General features: G+C 43.6%; 2 protein-coding genes across 3 annotated transcripts; both read right to left on the reverse strand.

The window, feature by feature from the left end:
- Positions 1-49: 49 nt before the first annotated feature.
- Positions 50-13669, reverse strand: pknox1.1 (pbx/knotted 1 homeobox 1.1). The gene is given in 13 exon segments (XM_034134366.1): positions 50-2145; positions 2648-2681; positions 2683-2756; positions 2759-2814; positions 3197-3273; positions 3367-3495; positions 3622-3719; positions 3824-3977; positions 4227-4436; positions 9883-10054; positions 10601-10731; positions 12001-12109; positions 13596-13669. Coding segments are annotated over 12 exon segments (1368 nt in total). The 5' UTR covers positions 12052-12109; positions 13596-13669; the 3' UTR covers positions 50-1963.
- Positions 13670-14124: 455 nt separating this feature from the next.
- ndufv3 (NADH:ubiquinone oxidoreductase subunit V3) lies at positions 14125-20042 on the reverse strand. Of its 2 annotated transcripts, none has more exons than XM_034134437.1 (4): positions 19919-20042; positions 19035-19164; positions 16259-18151; positions 14125-14427 (listed from the first exon to the last, which is right to left on the reverse strand). In XM_034134437.1, exons 1-4 carry the CDS (start codon positions 19961-19963, stop codon positions 14276-14278), a joined length of 2220 nt encoding a protein of 739 aa, XP_033990328.1. In that variant the 5' UTR covers positions 19964-20042; the 3' UTR covers positions 14125-14275. The 2 variants fall into 2 exon arrangements, with proteins under 2 accessions (XP_033990328.1, XP_033990327.1); XM_034134436.1 differs by having other exon boundaries at positions 16259-18154.
- Positions 20043-21609: the final 1567 nt, after the last annotated feature.

Raw genomic sequence — 21609 nt, forward strand, 5'->3', positions numbered from 1 at the left:
TACCCCGTGTGGAGGCAAAGTTTAAGGAACAGAGACGGGGAACAGCAGAGAGTTAGGCATCGTTTATTCCAAAATAGAAAGCTCTAAGGCAAAACAGACAAGAAAAGTGAACAACGCTTCATAAAAAGCAAGTGAGGAACCGAGAGCTCGACGAGAGCCCACCCAGTGTCCCCCCACCCTCAGCTGCACCAAATAACCATTCCAGGCCTCAACTTTACAAGAGGAAATGAACCAGACACTGCAGCTATTGACAGACAATTGTTGTACAGTACAATGTTACAGATTTTCAAACAAGAGGCACCCTATTTGTGAAGTAATATCAACATATTGATAGAGATGTGGAGTCTCTCACTACATTTGATTGTAGTGGCAGGGGGCCACAGCATCCCTCAGGCCGGCGCTCAACTTAACACCTGCTCTGTTTTCAGCACAGCATCTACGTGAACATAAATAAAAGTTTAACGCGTGCAAAAAGTCCACTGCTTCTTGTCGATGGAGCTCAGACCTCACTGTGGTTACTCAGACCCTTGTGATTGTGTGGTTAGCATAGTGTTCTGGATTGTGCATTTTAGAAAGTTTGCTACTACTGTCAAATGATTAAAAGACATAACGTATGTTATACACAATGAGGGTAAAAGTGTATGCAAGAAATCTGAGCACTGCAGTCAAGTTACTGTGAAAGATTACTTCACATAACATAGATGTTGCAGTACGCAAAGTAACATTATTAACAATGCTTTACAGAACCACACACATGGACTGCAGTTTAGTGTCCTTTTGACCAATTTCACCAAGGGTCAGACTTTTTGTGCTTCTTGGCAATAATTCTTTAAAAAAAGAACACAGGTAAGGCCATGTTAGTATTGTAAGTTTAAAACCAATTTAAATAGTCATTTTCATCAGGATTCAATTCCTCTTTTTTTTTAGAAAACTTCAAAGAACCCTGGAAAACAGGGTCGCTAACTTTAATTATGAATCTGTACATAAATATTCCTTACAAAGCAGGAGAACACAAAAATGAAACAAAAAACACGAATTTCATACGTTTGTATATAAAAATAAGCATCTCTCCTTTTTTTTTTTTAAATCTCTCCACTAGGCTCTGCTCGGCCTGCAGGGGCCCGAGTGAGAGCCTTTTGAAATCTCTCCACTAGGCTCTGCTCGGCCTGCAGGGGCCCGAGTGAGAGCCTTTTGAAATCTCTCCACTAGGCTCTGCTCGGCCTGCAGGGGCCCGAGTGAGAGCCTTTTGAAATCTCTCCACTAGGCTCTACTCGGCCTGCAGGGGCCCGAGTGAGAGCCTTTTGAAATCTCTCCACTAGGCTCTACTCGGCCTGCAGGGGCCCGAGTGAGAGCCTTTTGAAATCTCTCCACTAGGCTCTACTCGGCCTGCAGGGGCCCGAGTGAGAGCCTTTTGAAATCTCTCCACTAGGCTCTACTCGGCCTGCAGGGGCCCGAGTGAGGGGCCCGAGTGAGAGCCGCGGAGTCCGTCGCAAAAATGCGCACATCTACTCAAACACAAGCATGCAAAAAGTGAAGACAAACCCTTACAGATACAACTTGAAAATTGTTGGCATCCAAAATGAGAATTCAACTGGGGACGGGGAACAGGGGCCGAGAAACAAATCATAGATCAGTCAACATTTATCAACGGAGCATACAAACTTGCTTCAAGTGTTAAACACTTACTTTTTCTTCTGTTTGATTTCATCTTTTTGAGCTTAAATATACAAAAAGTGCACTCGCATACATCAACTAAATAATGAAAAAAGGGTTTCTGAAAGGAAACTCCTGATGTACGTACTCAGCATAAACTGCTGTTCAGCAGGGTGGGGGGTCGGAGTGCAGGAGCGGGACGTCCTGTACTTTGTGCTGGATGTAAACCTAATGTGTGTCTGTACTAGGATTTTAAGAGAACTATTGACACATGTCTTGTGTGTAGTTCAGAGTGTGAGGTGTGTGTCCTCTACTGCAACGAGTCGCTGTTGTCCAGGCCTAGCCCGGCCATGTCCACGTCATCGTCTTCGTCTCCACTGTCCCCCGACTCGTCCTCGCTGTGGCCCCCCAGCATCACCTGCTGTATTGCCAGAGTGGCCCCGTCTGACGTCAGGCTCTGCAGACTCTCCATGTTCATCGTCACCATTGTCCCTGAAAAGGAGAGGACAATGACTCAGTGAAAGCTCTACAAAATAGAAATGTTGAGAGTACAAGCTGAGCAGCTAATAATCCTGACTTAAAACCTGAATAATACCCGACATAAACGCTGACATGCTCAACCATCTTTTCATGGTGGATTACTTTCTAGTTTTTTTTATCTTTAATATTTGCTTTATTATTTATTTATATTAAGCTATCTTTGGCTCTTTGCTGTAACAATTGTAAATGTCCCATCTGTGGGACGAATAGAGGTATTCTGATTCTGACAGTGTGGAGGACATTTCAAGGTAAAGCAAATTCAATTTTCGCTAAATGACTTGTGAGATGGCAATGATTGGGATGGAGGCAGACAACTTGCTGTGATCTCAAAATGAACCCCTTCACATACCCAAACACACACAGCGAAATCCACGTCCTGTTCACTTATTGAGGTGTTGTTTGAGTGTGGATGTTACACAGGATAAAGACTATTTAATGATTATTTCTTGTGTACCATCAGGCATGGTGACTTGCTGCTGGCCCCCCCCCTCCTGTGGCGATGGAGTCCGGCCAGAAGCGCTGCAGCGGCCGGTTCTGAGGCGTCTTTTCTTGGCTTTTGGTGTCTCAGAGGAGCTGGCATCCAACATGGGCTGCAGGATTCGCCTCCTGGCATTTATGAACCTGGAAACAGGAGAATACTCCGATCTGAGGGGAGGCTGGAGTCTAATCTGTGACCAGAACAGCTCTTAACTTAAACTACATTCAGCTACTTTTCTCTCAGTAAAGAAACAAATATGTGTTCTGCGGTGATCCCACCACAGAAACATGTTATTACCCACCCAGCCACATTTGTATTCATATAAAATTGAAATAAAGAAGAAAAATCGTCTCGAAAATTTGAAAAAGAAGCAAAAGTCGATGCAAAAATAGTAAATCAGTTCCTTTGAAAGAAGAGCCAAGTCTTGTCTCTGGAGCAGACAGAACACTGGGGAGAAAGCGTTACCCTAACGTCCTGACATGAACTTGGGACGGTGCTGGGCTGTGGTTCTGTTGGCAAACTCACCAGTTGTTGACCTGCAGAAGGGTCAGGTTTGTCTGAATGGCAATCTGTTTCTTCTCATCCTCTGTTGGGTATGGGTGCTACAGAAAAGGACAGGGGAATAGAGGCCTCAGTGTTTTGGTAGGATTGCAGTTACACAGGCAAACATTTGAAGCACACACACACACACTCACCCCGATGTGCTGGAAGAGCCACGAGCGCATGACATTGGTGGCCAGTTTAGGTAGAACGCCACGTTTGTTCTTAGATGAGTTGTCGTCGTGATTAAAGAGGTTCAGGTCCTGGTGAAACTGCAGCTGGAGCTGAGCACACACACAGGCAGTTAGACTTTACTGAATTTACATTTTTGAGTTAATAGCCAGCAATCGCCAAGGAACCAATTATTTACAAATACAGCAGCATCACAGTCACAAAGAGAGATGAACAACCTGATTGTTTTGGACGCGTATTGTCCCGGGAGAAAGAGCCTGTGTTACCACTTGACCCTGAGGAGTGACGACTGTAACAGGCTGGTACACCGTCCCACCTGGAGTCAACAAAAACACACATACCTTAATATAATGTGCTTTGCTGTGTGCTGGCTGCTGATCAGTGTCCTTGCAGAATGCTGCTGTGAGAACAGTACAGTACCTGAGGGCGGAGTTGTTGTATGCCATGGTGACATACCTGCGACCATTTGGGTGGGGTTGACGGCTGTCACGGTAACGTTCCCTTGCTGCAGGGCTGATGCTGGCACCACGATCTGACCCTGAGGACTGATGGTCCCTGAGATAGAGCTGGGGGTCTGCACAACACATAAAGGGCAAAGTCACTGTTTGTTCCCCATGCTGGCTCACATTTCAGAGCACTTTGACATGACACTTGCTGACACAGTGTAGCAGGTTAAAGGATGAAATTAAAATGTAAAGAAATAAAAAATAATTGTCAGTGTCATGCATGAGATGTTGACTTCTAAAGGCACTCAAAGAGCCACCTGCTGGTGGTACATGATTCTCGCACTCTAAATGTGTGGTGATGTGTAGAGTCCACCTACAGTCCATACCGGAGTCTTGATAGGGGAGAAACCCTGGACCTGGCCCTGCACGGGGGAGTAGGGGCTCCCCGGGTCTCCACTCAGCAGGGTCTCGCTGTTCATCTTAGTCTTGAGGCAGGCAATGTAGCGGCTGCAGAAGTCCTTACACAGGTCACTCACCTTCTCCAGCTCCAGCAGGTGGATGCGCAGCACCTGGATGGCTTTCACCATCTACAGGTCAGAAGCAGAAAAAACAGCTTGAGACAGTCTATGGGATCAGAGTCCCCGTCGTGTATCCTCTTACGTGGCTGATGTTGGGGATTTAGACACTTACAGTAAGGTACTTGTCATACACATTTAACCCTTGTGCCCTCCTCGAATTTTCAACCTTTCGACCCCTTCGTGGCAAAAATGTACACGCCCATAATAACTGCTACTAAATCATCATACATCAACATTTCTTTCTACTTTTTTTTTCATGAATCACTTAAACAACTTATAACGTACTCAAAACTACCAAACATTCAATAATTGTCTGGATTTTAACCCTTTAAATGCCTGTTTAATTATTTGAATTATTTCATTTTTTCTTACGAAAAAACACAAAACATAATTATTTTTCAATATAATAATTAGTAGAGGGATGGAACTTTGGTGGTTACTAGAGTCTGGGATGTGTCAAAGATTAGCAACAAAATTGATTTGACTGCATTATTATTTTTTACGTAGTATCAGATACTACCTCTGGACACCTTCGTGGCAAAAATGTACACGCCCATAATAACTTCTATTAAATCATCATATATCAATATCTTTTTCTACTTTTTTTTCATGAATCACATAAACAACTTCTAACGTACTCAAAACTACCATTTACAGTTTCGATTTTAACCCTTTAAACGCCTGTTTCATTATTTTCATTATTTCATTTATCTCAAAAATGCCTCATTGACTTCCATTCAGACCACATTTGTTGATCTCATTGCCATTGCAGTATAAAACCATGCATTTTGTAATGTCAGCATTTCATTTAGAAGAAAAGTAGTGATATTTGATATTTCTACTCTATTCCAACAGATTAAACCATTTTCCCACTGTAGGCTGATGCATTAAATTCTTACATTTTTGCCAGTTATATTATGGAGCCGTGTGACTACCAGGGGGCCCCGAGAGTGGTGTGTGTGTGTGTGTGTGTGTGTGTATGTATATGTATGCGTGTGCGTGTGTATATGTGCGTGTGTGTGTGTGTGTGTCATTTCCAGCAGCAGACTAGCAGGTCCTGCAGCATGTGACCTGGTGCTCTCAGGTGATAGAACAACATTTTTTTTAGGCCTGTGCACAACCAGCACACACCTCTCCTCCCTCTCCGTGTGTGTGTGTGTGTGTGAGAATCTGTAAGCATGCACAGATCATTTCATGGGAACAAAAGGCCATCTTTTGAGGGATGTGTTTGATGTGTCTTTGAAGAGCTGCTTGATTACTCAAAAACAAAAAACAAATGTTAGTCTGTTTATGCACCTGGCTGCCAAAGATAAACATGCAGTTTGACCAAGGGCTTATTTCATTAGTGAGCAGAGAAGGAGAAAGACCTGGAGCAAAGAGAAGGAACTCAAATGAAGAAGCTTTTCAGTGCAGAAGAGACTTCAGAAATAATCTTGCAGCCTTCTTCTGCCAGCGAGCTGCAGGACTCATCTGAAGAAGACACAAGGTTCGAGGGGGGGTCTGACACTGAATGCTCTCTGGAGTCCAGCATTTCTTTGAGTTCCTCTGACCCTTCATCTGAAAGTGGAGAGGACACTGAGGGTCCGGCCCACAGTGAGGGGACAGAGAAGAACGGAGGTCGTTCTCCCAGGAGCTGGGGAAAACCAGGGTGTCCTCACAGATTGTGAGAAGAAAGCCCCCCGTGGTGGTGGATGGTGGGCCGGACCCTCAGTGTCCTCTCCACTTTCAGATGAAGGGTCAGAGGAACTCAAAGAAATGCTGGACTCCAGAGAGCATTCAGTGTCAGACCCCAGCTCGAACCTTGTGTCTTCTTCAGATGAGTCCTGCAGCTCGCTGGCAGAAGAAGGCTGCAAGATTATTTCTGAAGTCTCTTCTGCACTGAAAAGCTTCTTCATTTGAGTTCCTTCTCTTTGCTCCAGGTCTTTCTCCTTCTCTGCTCACTAATGAAATAAGCCCTTGGTCAAACTGCATGTTTATCTTTGGCAGCCAGGTGCATAAACACACTAACAGTTGTTTTTTGTTTTTGAGTAATCAAGCAGCTCTTCAAAGACACATCAAACACATCCCTCAAAAGATGGCCTTTTTTTTCCCATGAAATGATCTGTGCATGCTTACGATTCTCACACACACACACACACGGAGAGGGAGGAGACGTGTGTGCTGGTTGTGCACAGGCCTAAAAAATTGTTGTTCTATCACCTGAGAGCACCAGGTCACATGCTGCAGGACCTGCTAGTCTGCTGCTGGAAATGACACACACACACACACACACACAAACACACGCACATATACACACACACACACGCACATACATATACACACACACACACACGCACACACACACACACACATATACATACATACATACATACACACACACACACACACCACTCTCGGGGCCCCCTGGTAGTCACACGGCTCCATAATATAACTGGCAAAAATGTAAGAATGTAATGCATCGGCCTACACGGAAACTTGTGTAATCTGTTGGAATAGAGTAGAAATATCAAATATCACTACTTTTCTTCTAAATGAAATGCTGACATTACAAAATGCATGGTTTTATACTGCAATGGCAGTGAGATCAACAAATGTGGTCTGAATGGAAGTCAATGAGGCATTTTTGAGAGAAATGAAATAATTAAAATAATTAAACAGGCATTTAAAGGGTTAAAATCCTGCCAATGATTGAATGTTTGGTAGTTTGGAGTACGTGAGAAGTTGTATATGTGATTCATGAAAAAAAAAGTAGAAAAAGATATTGATGTATGATGATTTAATAGCAGTTGTTTTGGGCGTGTACATTTTTGCCACGAAGGTGTCCAGAGGTAGTATCTGACACTACGTAAAAATTAATAATGCAGTGAAATCAATTTTGTTGCTAATCTTTGACACATCCCAGACTCTAATAACCACCAAAGTTCCATCCCTCTACTAATTATTATATTGAAAGAAATTCATTTTTTGTGTTTTTTTTTAAGAGAAATTAAATAATTCAAATAATGAAACAGGCATTTAAAGGGTTAAAATCCTGAAAATTATTGGATGTTTGGTAGTTTTGAGCACGTTAGAAGTTGTTCAAGTGATTCATGGAAAAAAAAGTTTAATAAAATATTGATGTATGATGATTTAATAGCAGTTTCTATGAGCGTGTACATTTTTGCCACGAAGGGGTCCAGAGGGTGCAAAATGCATCACGAGAGTATACAAAACATGTAAGAGTAAACGACATTGGATTTCAAAAATTTGACTCAAAAGAAGACTTCTTGCAAAAATCCATGCCAAAAGCTGTAACACAGCTGAAATGAACACCAAATAAAAAAAAAAAAAGTCAGGAAAAATGTACAAAAATGCCCGAGGAGGGCACAAGGGTTAATACCTGTAGTATTTAACTATGATGAAAACCAGTAGGCGCAATTATGCCAAGAATGATGTGTAATTATACAAATAACAAAACACAGTGAAAGTTTAGTCAAATCTGCACTGCCGACAGCTCACAGTGTGGACAGTGCAGGTCTGACTCACATGGTAATACTGCACACACAACCCACTGTCAAACAATCCCACTTTTAGCTTCTAGGTAAGTAACGGGGACAGTTTATCATATGTGAAGCCATCAGGTTTCCACAGTCAGAGAACTCTGTGTGTGCCCTGGTCATACTTCTGGTACCAGCGTCTGGTTCAGAGCTTATTTAGCCTTAGTCAGTACCAGAGCAGAAACAGATCCGAGTGTGTTGCCCTCCTTTTCCTTAATCTTCCCAATTCCATTACACTTTGTTTCCTTAAGTTCTCTATGCTCTATTTGAGGAAATGTAATTGATTGCTCCATGCGCTGTGTTAACAGTGTTATTCAGTTTTCACTCATATATTTAACTATAGCAAGTGGACAAAGCTGCACCTCACCATGCTGATGAGGTTAAAGGTGACTAGCGAGTGTGTAAGTGAGTTGTGGTTTCATTTTGTATTTCTTTTTGAAATACCTCACATCCCTGTTTTGGCCTCAGAACTAAAATTGGTTTTCGGTCATCTGCATATGTAATAATTCCAAACAAATGATCTGCACTTGATATGAATGGGAGCCGACGGTCCATCGGGATCTGAAATCACACTGAGATTACCCCCAGTCACATCGGGGTTGCAGTCGAATAGTCCAAAAATCAGCTCCTAAGTTCTATCCCTATCCCTTGACCTCGGAGTGAAACGTCACGGGGTTAAGGGATAGTGGATAGGAGAATTCAAAAGGATTTAGGAGAAGAGACTGCGGTGCTTTAGAGAATCGACTGCACGTTCACTATCCGACGTGTTTATGATGCGCCAGCGGACGTCATAAATGTGCGTCTGCTGCTGTGGGGAAACTATGGAAACTACAGTTTTCTATACAGCGGACTACAACATGGATGTTTAATAAGAACGAGGGACTACTGTAAACTCATCTAGAGACTCTGCACCGTGCTCTGATGCTGTTATGCTTTATGAACGGGGACAACAGAGAAACATATTCTTCATGACCAAAGTTGGAATTGAAATAAAAAAGGAAAGTGAAACTTATGCTCGTCACCCTCTCCCTCCGGTCCACATTAATACAAATGATCCCAATACGTATGATTGTATGAAAAGATCTTCAAATCAATACAAATGTATTTATTATAAACGTTAGTCCTTAACATCTATCACTGTGTATATCACCATTCAAACATCTTTTAAAAGTTGAACAAACCCCACACAGCTCAGTAAAGACTGTGAAATGTTGACTTTATTTGATCATTTCAGTAAAAACTAACGTTCATATTTCTCTTTTTGATTATAATACTGATGAATGTTCAAAACAAAGCACTTTGGCAACTTACCACATACGTTTTAAAATGCTTAATAAGCACCGTAACTTTCATGATATCATTTCTCGTTCATAATCGGTTGTTTCCGTGAACGGCCGACTGTTGTGTGATGGCAAATGCTGCGGCCGCAAGGCATTGTGGGGCAGCATTTTCTCCTCTCCTTTAGGTGAGGGAGGTCCAGTGGTTCCTAAGCTAAAGGAGGTTATAAAAGGAAGTTTGAAACCTCCTTTCCTTTTAATTTAGAGAATTCGAACGGCACTTATCATGGCTGCCACTGAGGGACTTCCGGGTCATTTCACTCCGTTAGGAAGGTTCCTAAGCTAAATGGACTATTCGACTTCAGCCCCGGTCTGTCAACAAAATGGATTTACTCAAACTGTCTTATAAGCCCCTCCCGACCACATTCAGTGTTTTCTTAGTGAAGACCACACTGGGAGCCAAAACTTCACTCTTTTTTTTATAGAGATTGTAACATCTCCAGCAGTAAACACTTGTTTAAGAAGGTATACAATTTGAGTTACATTTTGGTATGTGGTCTACTTTCAAAATCCCACCAAGATGATATAAAACAAACAAAAGAAAAACAGCAGCCAAAAATCTGAGATGGAGAGGGTTCTCACCAAGTTGTCGAGTTCAGGGTCCTCGCTGAAGAAGGGCTTACCCTCTTTCTCCTGATTGCGGACAAAGTTCTCAATGTCCACGTCGAAGCTGGCCGAGGTGATGCAATCAGAGCTGAGCGTGGACTGTTCACACTTCTCAAACAGCAGGGCCAAGAGAGGGAACAGGGGGTGCCTGTGAGGTGTGGAAAAACAAACGGCATTTAGTGTACATGAAAACAAATACCACATCATTTTAAAATGAATGAAAACCACACTCTTAACATTATTAAATACCAGAGGGTACATTAGAATCACATGAACAAAGGAGAGGACTTGTCATGTGATATGTCCTACTGGCTAATGTGAATGACACACACACACACACACACACACACACACACACACACACACACACACACACACACACACACACACACACACACACACACACACACACACACACACACACACACACACACACACACACACACACACACACACACACACACACACCACACACACACACACACACACACCACTACACACACACACACCACACACACACACACACACACCACACCACACACACACACACACACACACACACACACACACACACACACACACACCACACACACACACACACACACACACACACACACACACACACACACACACACACACACACACACACACACACACACACACACACACACACACACACACACACACACACCACCGATATATGGAGGCTTTGTCCACGTCCATGGGTGTCTGTGGCTCTGTGGGGGCTGGGCTGGGCACCTCTGCCAACGTCCCCTCAAGATACTTCTGCTCGGAATCTCCGTCTACCTTTACTACACCTTGCATCTGTTGAAAAAAGGAAACAAAGAAGTGAGAAAAGAAAGCTACAGAGTAACAGAAACAGAGGGAAGAGGTGAGAAGAGAGGCGGAGAATGAGAGACATAAAGACATCATGTGAAGACCAAGAGTAGCCGGAGGCAAAGCTTAACACTGAGCCTTGTTTTAATACGAAGCCTTTAGAAAGTCATGAGGGCATGGTCAGAAATCCACAAAAGCTATGCATTTTTCACACAACACTAAATGTTTTTGAAAGAACGATGAAAAGTCTTTAATGCCACAGAAAGAGGTGTTGATACGAGTTATAAGTCCTGCATCAGCACTCTTTGATGCAAGTTACGGAACTGAGTTTATTCCTGTTTCCCTGTAATACTTGTGACCTGAGAATGACTGTCATACATCTCCGGTGGACAGACAAAATAACATGTCTTCATTCATTCATGCCCTCAGGTCTTTTGTCATCGCTCTGTGAGCACACTATAGCTAGACTACTTGCAGAGTGTTGCCTTCAAATTACAATGCAAGCCTACACTTATCCAGAACCTGTGTGTACAGACATTTACAAATCACCTAATGTAAATGAATATGTGGCTGTAGCCTCCAAACCCTCCACTAGAGGCTTACTCATTGAGTGGGAGCCAGGTTTCTTATTTTCACACATTTCGTGCCTGCCTACCCGCAACCCAGGATCTTTTCCAGGACCATAACTCCCATCCCATACCATGTGACTGAATGAACAATGTATGAGATTGAGCACAAAGTAGCTAAAAATAATCACTTGCTTGGGGTGGAACATTTCTCATTAGTCATAGATCATTTTCAACTCTCAACACCCCCAAATTTGGCACTTAATGTAAGCAATTTATATAAGCTCATAAACAGAAAGACTATTCAGAAAAATAGGGCTTTATTCATCATCAGTATATCTCATAAAGTGATTTTTTTGCAGACAGACAAGCAGGCAGCCAGCAGATTATTAAAACTGATGTAATAGCATTAACATCGCCTGTGCTCTAGTGTTACATGCAAGTGTTTCTCTTTGTTTAACAATCCAGTGCAACTTATCACTACTAAAAATAACTGGGGATCCATGGGCAAAGAGTGACAATGCTGACAGCTGAAGTCAGAAACATTTAGGTGTTGTTATTTCAGAAAAGGTCTTTTAATGTTGCGGTTGACTATCTTTTTTTAAAACTTGCAAAAAAAAGGGCAGTTCAGGCACTTGTAGAAGGTTGTGTAGGCTTCAGGGTCCAAACCAAATGCCTCCCTGTCACCCACCTGCTGCTCTCCCTTTGGGTACTTGTCTATGGAAACCGACTGGGCTGCCATCACTTCACTGCAGATGCTGCAAACACCTGGGCATTATAGAGAGGGACAGGTGGCCAACCTACACAATACACATAGTTTCAGTTAGACTACCTGTTAAACATTCCTGGAGTGTAGGCAAAACTTTTAACAATGCACCGTCAAGAAGTCAGAGTTTAAGTTATCATTAGCTTTGTAAATACACTTATGTGATCAAGGGGAAATGAAGCACTGTTTGTTTCCATGCTACAAAACAATGTATGCTGAATCAATAACAGACAACTTTGGGTGAGCATAAAACAGACACTATGATCAAATATTTACTCCTGAATATGACCCAAAAATGTGAAGCATTTGAAGGACATGTAGATAAGTCATACCATAAACTATGTGGTTTTGATGTTTGCACACGCGTTGGGCCATAACAAGAGAATATGGGGGCACACAGAAAATATGCTAAGGAGGGGAGGTTAAATATGAGTGGATAACGTTTACTGATTTATTTCTATATATCGCTTCAACAATAAGCATTTCTGTTTACACCAATATCAGAAAACAGCGAGGGTTGAGCTATATACCCTAGGTGCGCTGTTATAATAATAGTTAGCAGTTATAAGGCCACCCTGCAACTGCTGTTAAACACACACACCACGACGGGCTTAGCTGTTAGCCCTGTGTTAGCTACCCACCCTTTGTGGCGGCAAGGAGAGATACAAGTGTAATAAAGCCTTTGGGTTAACACCTTAACCCCAATGTACTATAACGTTCGTGTTATTCGCAGACTAAGCAGCTCGGCGGGAGTAAGCCTTGTTTTTCCACAGTATTTGTTGGCTAGCATGTACCGTTAACGCCACATTGGCTCTAGCTCACGAGCACAATAAAGGTTAACCTAAAAGAGGACCGCCCGTCCGAGACACAGCTAACGTTAGTCAGGTACTGTTAACTTATTCGTGTTTCGTATACTGTACGGTGAGGCCAAATGTGACGCGCCATATTTAGCAAGGGGGATCACTGCCAAGAAAACAAGCTAACCTAGCTAGGCAGGTACAAAAAAAGACCCCGCTGCGGATGGATACGAAGCATGTTGGCTCAAAGAGCGTTAGCATTGCTCATTTAACATTTAAAATGAAAATGCATTTCTTGAAAGCAATACAAACTAATTCGACTGCAATGATATTAAGAAGCATTGGCTGCACAACAGGCTAGCCTCGTTGATCGTCAAACCCTTCCCACACAAGTCAATCAATCAAGCGGGGACAGCTGCCCTCTCCTTCCCCTCCCCTCCGCGCTAACGTTACGACTGTCGGGCCTCGTTTCTAGCTCTCGCCCTTTGCTTTTCCACAATCCTCCTCTGCCCCCAAAACGCCGACATATTTTTTTACCCCCCCTCCCTTGTATACAGATTGTATTATTCTTTCCGGAGCTCTAGCGCTTCTGCCTTCCTTCCAAAAACACCCTCCGCTGCCCTGACTAGGTCCGCACTGCTCGCCCCGGGGCATTTTTGCGTGCGGCCCAGATCTTTTGATTGATAGGGAACGGAAAAAGAGGGATTTTGAGTGACAGCTTACCTGAGTGCCAATCTTCGTCACACTGACAAGCGGCTGCAGCAATCGGGACCCGCAGTTGTCGCGTTGCGTCATCGCGTAAGGGCACGCAGGGGCGCTCGGCTCATGAATATGTATAAGGTGGGCGGAGACATGACGTCCTGCTGCCTTTCCCTCTGTGCCCTCCTGGGTATTTTGCTTGCTAACGCAATTCACTGCCCCCGTTTACAGAACAGATTTTCTGTGTATTTCCAGCTATATAATTTGTTAATGCATAATTTCTCATTATATTCACAACAAAAGCTGATCGTTTACTCCTAAAAGTTATAATCGATATTGCTGGGATAATAGGGACAGTATTTGCAAGCAGGCAGGCTAAGGGAGTGAAAATGTGTAATAATTACAATAGAAAGAGATAAACCACTTGCACACTCAGCTCTATTCAAATGACCCCCTTAGGCAGGAAAGCTGCATAAAAGCGTTTGATCTTTGTCTATCCCTTCATACGCCTATTCCTTTATTAAAAACAAAACAGAATCAGACCAGGCAAAACTGATATTTTTAATGCATGTACTTTATTGATATAACATTTTAACAGCATATTATTATTATTATGCATAACTGACAGGTAATCACAATAAAAAGATCTTCACCATCACCATGATCTTTAAACAATATAAAGGTTTGCAGCGAAGCCAACTCGTCTAGTGTCTGATGGAGGAGGGCTGCGGGAGGCGGAATTTAGCCATCTCTACATCCAGGTCTGCAAACGTGAAGGGGGTATAGTTGTGGTGCTGGTTGTTTTTATAAGTGCTGTTGTCAAAAGGCTCATTGGGCTCTGGAGGTGCTGCAGCCTCTGCAAAAGGAGGGGGAGAAAAGGCATGTAAGAAAACTGAGTGTGAAAATAGAGAGCTGGCAAATATTCCTGCTGTTTATGCATTCATTAAAATGAAAAGTTATTCATATTCATACTACTAGGTATCCTCCTTTGTCCTCGTCCTAGTTGTTATGAGTCGATTTAGCTTTTTGCTGATAAACTACTGAGTGGGAAAAGTGGCTTGCTCTGTTAACATTTGAGAAGATTTTTTTTTTTTTTTTTTTTAAAGAGCCGGACATTTACATATTCACACATGAGGCAAAGGTGGTTTATTGTGGGGATTTCCTATGGTGGTAGGTTGCATTACCCCCAACAGTGTGGAGACACTGTGTGAAAAGCCTCAAGGATCATGTCTGAGGGGAAAGTATGTGAAGGTAAAGTGCTGAGACAATGAAGCCAGCTCAAAGTAGAGAAATAATGATACTGGCATAAAAATGGATTGAGAAACAACAGTAAGTCCAAATCATGGTGTATTGGAGAAAAGGTTTTGATGTTTTGGATTAAACAAAGGTGCATAATGTTCTTCAAACTACTTTCACATCTAAATCTGTTTGGAAAATCAGGCTGTGACGGTAAAGTTATAAACATGTGAGACAGACATTACACATCCGCAGTCAGAGAAACACAGTTAAGACACATTTACATGTTTTCATTAATCAACAGAAAAGAAAAATTCCAAAGTGGTGAGATTAATGACAAGATGAGGTGGGTGTTCCAGGAAGGAGAGTTTCACCATTGGTCAGACAAGTGTTGGCAGAAAAGTGTACTTAAGGGCTGTAGTTACAGGAATGTTTAGGAATCCAATCTGTCAGATGCATTAGAAAACATTGGTTGGTGGCTGCTTATCAGTTCCACATATAGTACTCTAATGACTGATCTAATAGTTGTTGTTACTGTGTAATCCTGCTTCCTGAAACACTTCCTCTGACAACATCAAATCCCAGCTTGTACTCGTCCGGCTGCTGTAAGGGACACGTCTTCACTGTAACACAATACGGCCATGTGCACTTTAACATTACTGTTAGCAATAACATTACCTGGCACGATGAATCCAAACAATGGCATTATTACCTGCAAACATTACCATTAACTCAGAGAACTGTAAACCAAGTTTCATATGAGCAAATGACAAGAATGCGCCAAATTGAACAACATATCAAAGAGAGTCAAATATGAAGAGAAATACTCTGGGTGTGAAGATGGATTTTGTAACTGCAGGGAGGCTAAGCGAGAAAGACTTAAAAAGGTTAAAGACATGTGGTCGATTCCTGACTCAGAAAAAGGCGGGGAGAAAGTAGAAGCAAACTGAAGGATTGTCACGGGGTTGCTACAGCCACTTCTACTTGATTATACGTGGTCAACATATGGCGCGTTTCCACTACAGCGCGGAGCACGGTTTAAGAGGGCTGTGACGTCAGTTGCCCGTTTTTTAGTCATGCTGGTCGAAGACAGAAAAGTCTACATTTCAATTAGAAAAAAAGCAAGCAAAGGTAATAATTAAATGCACCCAAAAGCCCAGCAAGCATAATACACATGCACTGCATCCACCCCATGCTCAACCAGCCAAACTGAATGCCACGGCCATGGGAGGTTAGCTGGGAGAGTGATGGAACAAGCAAAAGAAGAATCTGTTTCAAAAGAAGCTGTGGAGGCAACAGCACCTACTGTATGTGAGGGAGTTAACACCTGATAGCAGTACACTGAATGTTTTGTGAAAGATAGAGATAAGTAATGTCATCTGTATGGCTCACAGATCCACAGAGAGGAAAGAGAGAGGTAAAGATTTGGGGAGTTGTAGTGTAGTGTGTACCCTCAGATGCTTCAACTGGGGCCTCGGCCAGCAGCTCCTCTCCTGCAGCTTCAGCTATGACTGGAGCTGTGTCCACCAGCTCTTCTGGGCTCTCCTCAGGGACATAACCTCCAGCTGCAGCCTCAGCAGCCACTCCAGTGGGGGCAGCTTCAGCTTCTACAGGCCCTGCAGCATCTCCTGCAGGGGCAGCTTCAGCTTCAACTGCAGCCGGGTCCACCAGCTCCTCTGTGCCCTGCACAGGCTCAGTGTCTTCAACTGCAGCTTCTGCAGGGGAGGCTTCAGCTAAAACTGGAGCTGGGTCCACCAGCTCCTCAGGGGCAGAAGCTTCTGCTCCAGCCTCAGCGGGGGCAGCTTGAGCTATGGCAGGGGCCGGGTCCACCAGGTCCTCGGTGCTCTTCACAAGGGCAGAAACTTCAGCTGCAGCCTCAGCAGCCACTTCAGCTTCTACAGACTCTGCAGCCACTTCAGCTTCTACAGGATCAGCTTCAGTAGCTTTTACAAGAGCTTCGGCAGCTTCTGCGGGATCTTCAGCAGAGGGGGGCTCTGTGGCATCTACAGGAACATCTGTTTGGGCTTTTTCTGAAGTTGAAGCTTCAATCACAACTTCGGCTGAAGTTTGTACCTGGTCATCTTTTATTACTTCTGGAGCGGGTTCCACTTCAGCTGAAACTTCTGGGCTGGTCACAGTGTCCCCGGTGGCAGTGCAGATCTCAGGAGCTGGGTCTACTAACTCCTCAGAGCTAACACTGGGTGCCTCGATGGTGGCTGGAGCTTGAGCAGCTTCTGCTGCCGCTGCTGAACAGGTAGCTTCAGGTTCTGGGGGAACTTCCTTCTTCACTTCATTTGTGCCATCCTTTACATCTGATGCAACCTCCTGGACGTCTGCTATTTGTTGCACACTGGAATACGACACTTCTGGTAGGGGGGTCTTGGTTTCAGCCTTTTCTAAATTCTTGACCTCAGAGTCAGAGTCGGAGTCAGAGTCCGAGTCGCTGGATGATGAGGAGGATGATCCATCAGCTGCAGGATCAACCGGCTCAGAGAAGGCTGTGGAAACTGCGTCTGCATCGTCTGTAGTGGAGGCTGCGACTGCATTGTCTGCTGTGGGGGCTGCGACTACATCGTTTGTGGTGGGGGCTGCGACTACATCGTTTGTGGTGGGGGCTGCGACTACATCGTTTGTAGGAGAGAATGCAACTGCATTGTCTGCTGTGGGGGCTGCGACTACATCTTCTGCGGTGGGGGCTGCGACTACATCGTTTGTGGTGGGGGCTGCGACTACATCATTTGTAGGAGAGAATGCAACTGCATCTTCTGCGGTGGGGGCTGCGACTACATCGTTTGTGGTGGAAGGTGCGACTACATCGTTTGTGGTGGGGGCTGCGACTACATCGTTTGTGGTGGGGGCTGCGACTACATCGTTTGTGGTGGGGGCTGCGACTGCATCATTTGTAGGAGAGAATGCAACTGCATCTTCTGCGGTGGGGGCTGCGACTGCATCATTTGTGGTGGGGGCTGCGACTGCATCATTTGTAGGAGAGAATGCAACTGCATCTTCTGCGGTGGGGGCTGCGACTGCATCTTCTGCAGTAGGGGCTGCGACTGCATCATTTGCGGTGGAGGCTGCAACTGGAGGGTCTTCTGGTGCTGAGGTTTCACTTGCATCAACCAGGTGCTCAGCAGCTGGGGGGGCTGCATCAACTACAGGTGTAGTTGCTGTGTTGATAACCTGAGCAGCAGCTACACCTGTTTCTGCAGCTGCAATGGGGCTCGCCACGGATTCAGTTGCACCTACACCCTGTGTTAGGAAAACTCCAGGCTCTGAAAGTCTAACTGGGAAGGTCACAGCTGTCTTGTAGGCTAGCAAGGTTGCTCTCTCATCTTGAACCTCTGCTGCTGAGGAAATTGTAAATAGGATAGGAGTGGTTGAATAAGAAAACATTTGCAGTAAATTAGTATGACTTCCACAGTGAATCTAAGTTCACTTTATCCTATACCCATTTATGCTCTCCTAGAAATGTCCAAATAAAAGAAAGAATTACAACACAATATTAACATATCAAAATACAATAACTTAAAGGTGGGGTAGGTAAGTTTGAGAAACCGGCTCGAGATACACTTTTTGTTATATTCCATGGAATGCTCTTAACATCCCGATAGCATTAATATCTTAAGTGCTTTGACAACAAATCCATAAAAAAATGTCATCTGTGGAAGCCGTAGTACTGTAAAAAGTATGACCAATCACTTTAGCCTGCCCGGCTAAAATAACTGGATGGCCTACCTGCCTGTCAGCCTTCCATCTGTGCACAAACTTATCTGGTGCCCTCATTGGTCATGTGCGCGTTCGTGTGTGTTGGAGGAGGGGCTCTGTAAGGAAGTGGCAGATTTTCTCCGGTTGTGTATTTTCAAATTCTAGCGATCTCGAGCTGATTTCTCAAACTTACCTACCCCACCTTTAAGATGGTTTGTACTGTACACTACTTATAGGCAAAATTAGACACAATCAGCATCACAAGCTATTAAGAATTACATTTAAACAGTGAATTACTCAGAATTGAATGGATACAGGTACATTTCCTGCACTGTAAAAAAACAAACAAGTTACACATTAAGGTTTAAAATCAGAATAACTTTATCATAAATAATATAGGTGTGTACGTAATATAAAAGACAAAAAGGAAAAAGATCATTAGTACACAATAGCAATGAGCCAGGAAAACTTTAAACCTTGAATTTTAAACTTTCTAAAATGATCAGATGTATAGGGCCTTACTCTTGCCTGCAGCCTCTCCCCTCTCAGCTGACTGTGGGGGCCTCTCTGCTGACTGAGGGGGCCCTTCAGTCCGGGAGCAGAACAGAGCAGCCGGGCTCCTCAGGATGCGCCAGCTCTCCTGGTGGAGACACTGCGGAGGAGCAAACACACAGACAGTTGCATTTAACATCGAAATAGCAGCAAAGACAGAACACGGACTGTAACCCTTTATCAAATGTTTTTCTTCCAAAAAAGCTAAGGTAACATTATTGTAAGGTTTTGTATTTGTAATTTTAGCCAACAACAGATAATTATTTTAAACATAAAAGTATAGCACATCCTACAGGTCACATGATAGGATTAGCAGCCGCTGCTAGCCTAGATGGCGCTCATGATATTAAACACTTAACAGAATGTCGAATACCATGAAATGTCATTAACAGGAAAATATATACATGCGTAATGTAGCATTTGGTGTTTTGACATGCAATTATTTATGTCATGCGGTTTTAAGTTATGTAGCCATATCACTGTGTGTACACAGAAAAGTAGCCAACTCCATTCTCGATGGAATAAAAGGTCGTGTGTTAAAGCTCCGTGATTGGCCTCTTCCATCCGGAAGTTTCGAGTTTTCACTTTAATAACAAGTTTTATTTTGAAGCGGTCATAATATAGTTATGGTAAACGTGACTCTGGTAGCTCGGGTGTGTGGTTAAGGTTAGAGAAAAGGCTTTGCCCTTTTCCCGCTGCGGCTACAAGACGCCGTGGGGTCAGTGCTAGGGAGACCCGAGACAACTCGTGTATTCGGGTCCACTGCGACGGAGTAACTGTGACTGAACCCTGCTCAGAGTGCTATTCAAACAGACTACATGCAGACAGCTGGGAGAACATTCAACCATTATTACCTTCAGGGAACCCAGTCGCCCTAACCGCAGCAAGGAGGTCGCCATTTTGTGTTCACAGTGTTATGCTCCGGCCGGAAACTGTTAGTAACCCCAACAGTTCCGCTTCCACAATGATAACGGTGATATCAAGTATACTACGTCATCGAGTAGCGCCGAAGGACTGTTTAAATGCATGTTAAATGCCCAGCATTGGATATGTCATCTCTCAGTAAATGGGAATGGTTTAAATTTAGTGTGAGACAGATTGCGATAAAATCCTGTAAATACTCTTCTAGATTAAAGAAACAAAAACAACAAGAGATGACAAGTGCAATTAATAATTTATGCCTTAAAGCTGAGTTATCATTGGATGAGCAAATTCAACTGAACAATTTACAAACTCAATTAGACAACATGTATTTGGAAAAAGCAAAGGGAGCTTTTATTCGTTCGAGAGCCCGATGGATTGAGCAAGGAGAGAAAAACACTTCTTATTTCTTCAATCTTGAAAAGCAAAGACAAGTGAAAAAGAAAATCCAAAAACTGATTATTAATGATGTCACTATTGAAAATCAAGACCAGATAAATGAAGAAATTAGACTTTTTTTATAGCAATTTATATAACTCAAAGTTTTCTAAAGAAAATTGTGATAACTTTTTTAGTAAAATTACAGAATTCAAAAAGACAATAGATTATTCTTTTAAACAGTATATGGACGATGGACTAAAAATTGAAGAATTAGATAGTGCATTACTGCAAATGTCTGGTGGCAAATCACCAAACAGAAAAGTTTCATCACCAGCACGGGGTAAAAACCACCAATGAGCGCTCAGCTCGAGATACCAGCGAGTTGTTTCCCATAAAGCATTTCGCTTCCGCAGCCCGTGGAGAGAAACTGCGCCGCCTCGCCGCGCCTCGCTCTCAAGTCTGCGGGCGTCTTTGTCCCGCGAGATTTCAACGTCTCATGTAGGCGAGCCTCCAGAGCAAGTCGGACAAAATGACTAATGCAACGCACTAGCAAGACGTTGATCGCAATTGCGCAGGTCTGCGCAGGTCTCGCTTGTCTCAAACAAGCCTAGTGGCTCTGCAGCAGGTATACTCGACATTGAGGGTGTTTCTCAATTGCGAGTACGCTTGCTTGGTAGCACATGTCTGCCGAGCATCTTGCTTCAGAAGCGATGCAAGAATAGAGAGGCGAAGTCTCTCCCCTTCCGGTTGAGCTCCATGGGACACTAGGCTTGTTTGAGACAAGCGAGACCTGCGCAGACCTGCGCAATTGCGATCAACGTCTTGCTAGTGCGTTGCATGATGGTTAGTCATTTTGTCCGACTTGCTCTGGAGGCTCGCCTACATGAGACGTTGAAATCTCGCAGGACAAAGACGCCCGCAGACTTGAGAGCGAGGCGCGGCGAGGCGGCGCAGTTTCTCTCCACGGGCTGCGGAAGCGAAATGCTTGATGGGAAACGACTCGCTGGTATCTCGAGCTGAGCGCTCATTGGTGGTTTTTACCCCGTGCTGGTGATGAAACTCTCCATTGGCTCGGCAAAAGTTTGTTGTTGTTTTGTGTCAGTTTTACGTCGCCACTTCCATTCACATTTTTCATCATTGTTCCACAATGTGTATCATCATTAAATTAATATCTATATATTTTATACTATACTTGCACTGCTTACCGTTGTCATACTTTATATATATTAGCATATTCATACAA

This window comes from Trematomus bernacchii, unplaced genomic scaffold (assembly GCF_902827165.1).
Source record: "Trematomus bernacchii unplaced genomic scaffold, fTreBer1.1, whole genome shotgun sequence".
In the NCBI taxonomy this organism is placed as follows: domain Eukaryota; kingdom Metazoa; phylum Chordata; class Actinopteri; order Perciformes; family Nototheniidae; genus Trematomus; species Trematomus bernacchii.

Bases quoted from the DNA above. Each gene is read 5' to 3' on its own strand.
- ndufv3 (XM_034134436.1), bottom strand. From the start codon at position 19,963: ATGGCGACCTCCTTGCTGCGGTTAGGGCGACTGGGTTCCCTGAAG. The intron at 19,165-19,918 runs GTAATAATGGTT...GCTCCTCCGCAG, and splicing joins GGCGACTGGGTTCCCTGAAG to TGTCTCCACCAGGAGAGCTG. The intron at 18,155-19,034 runs GTAAGGCCCTAT...CAATTTCCTCAG, and splicing joins GGGAGAGGCTGCAGGCAAGA to CAGCAGAGGTTCAAGATGAG.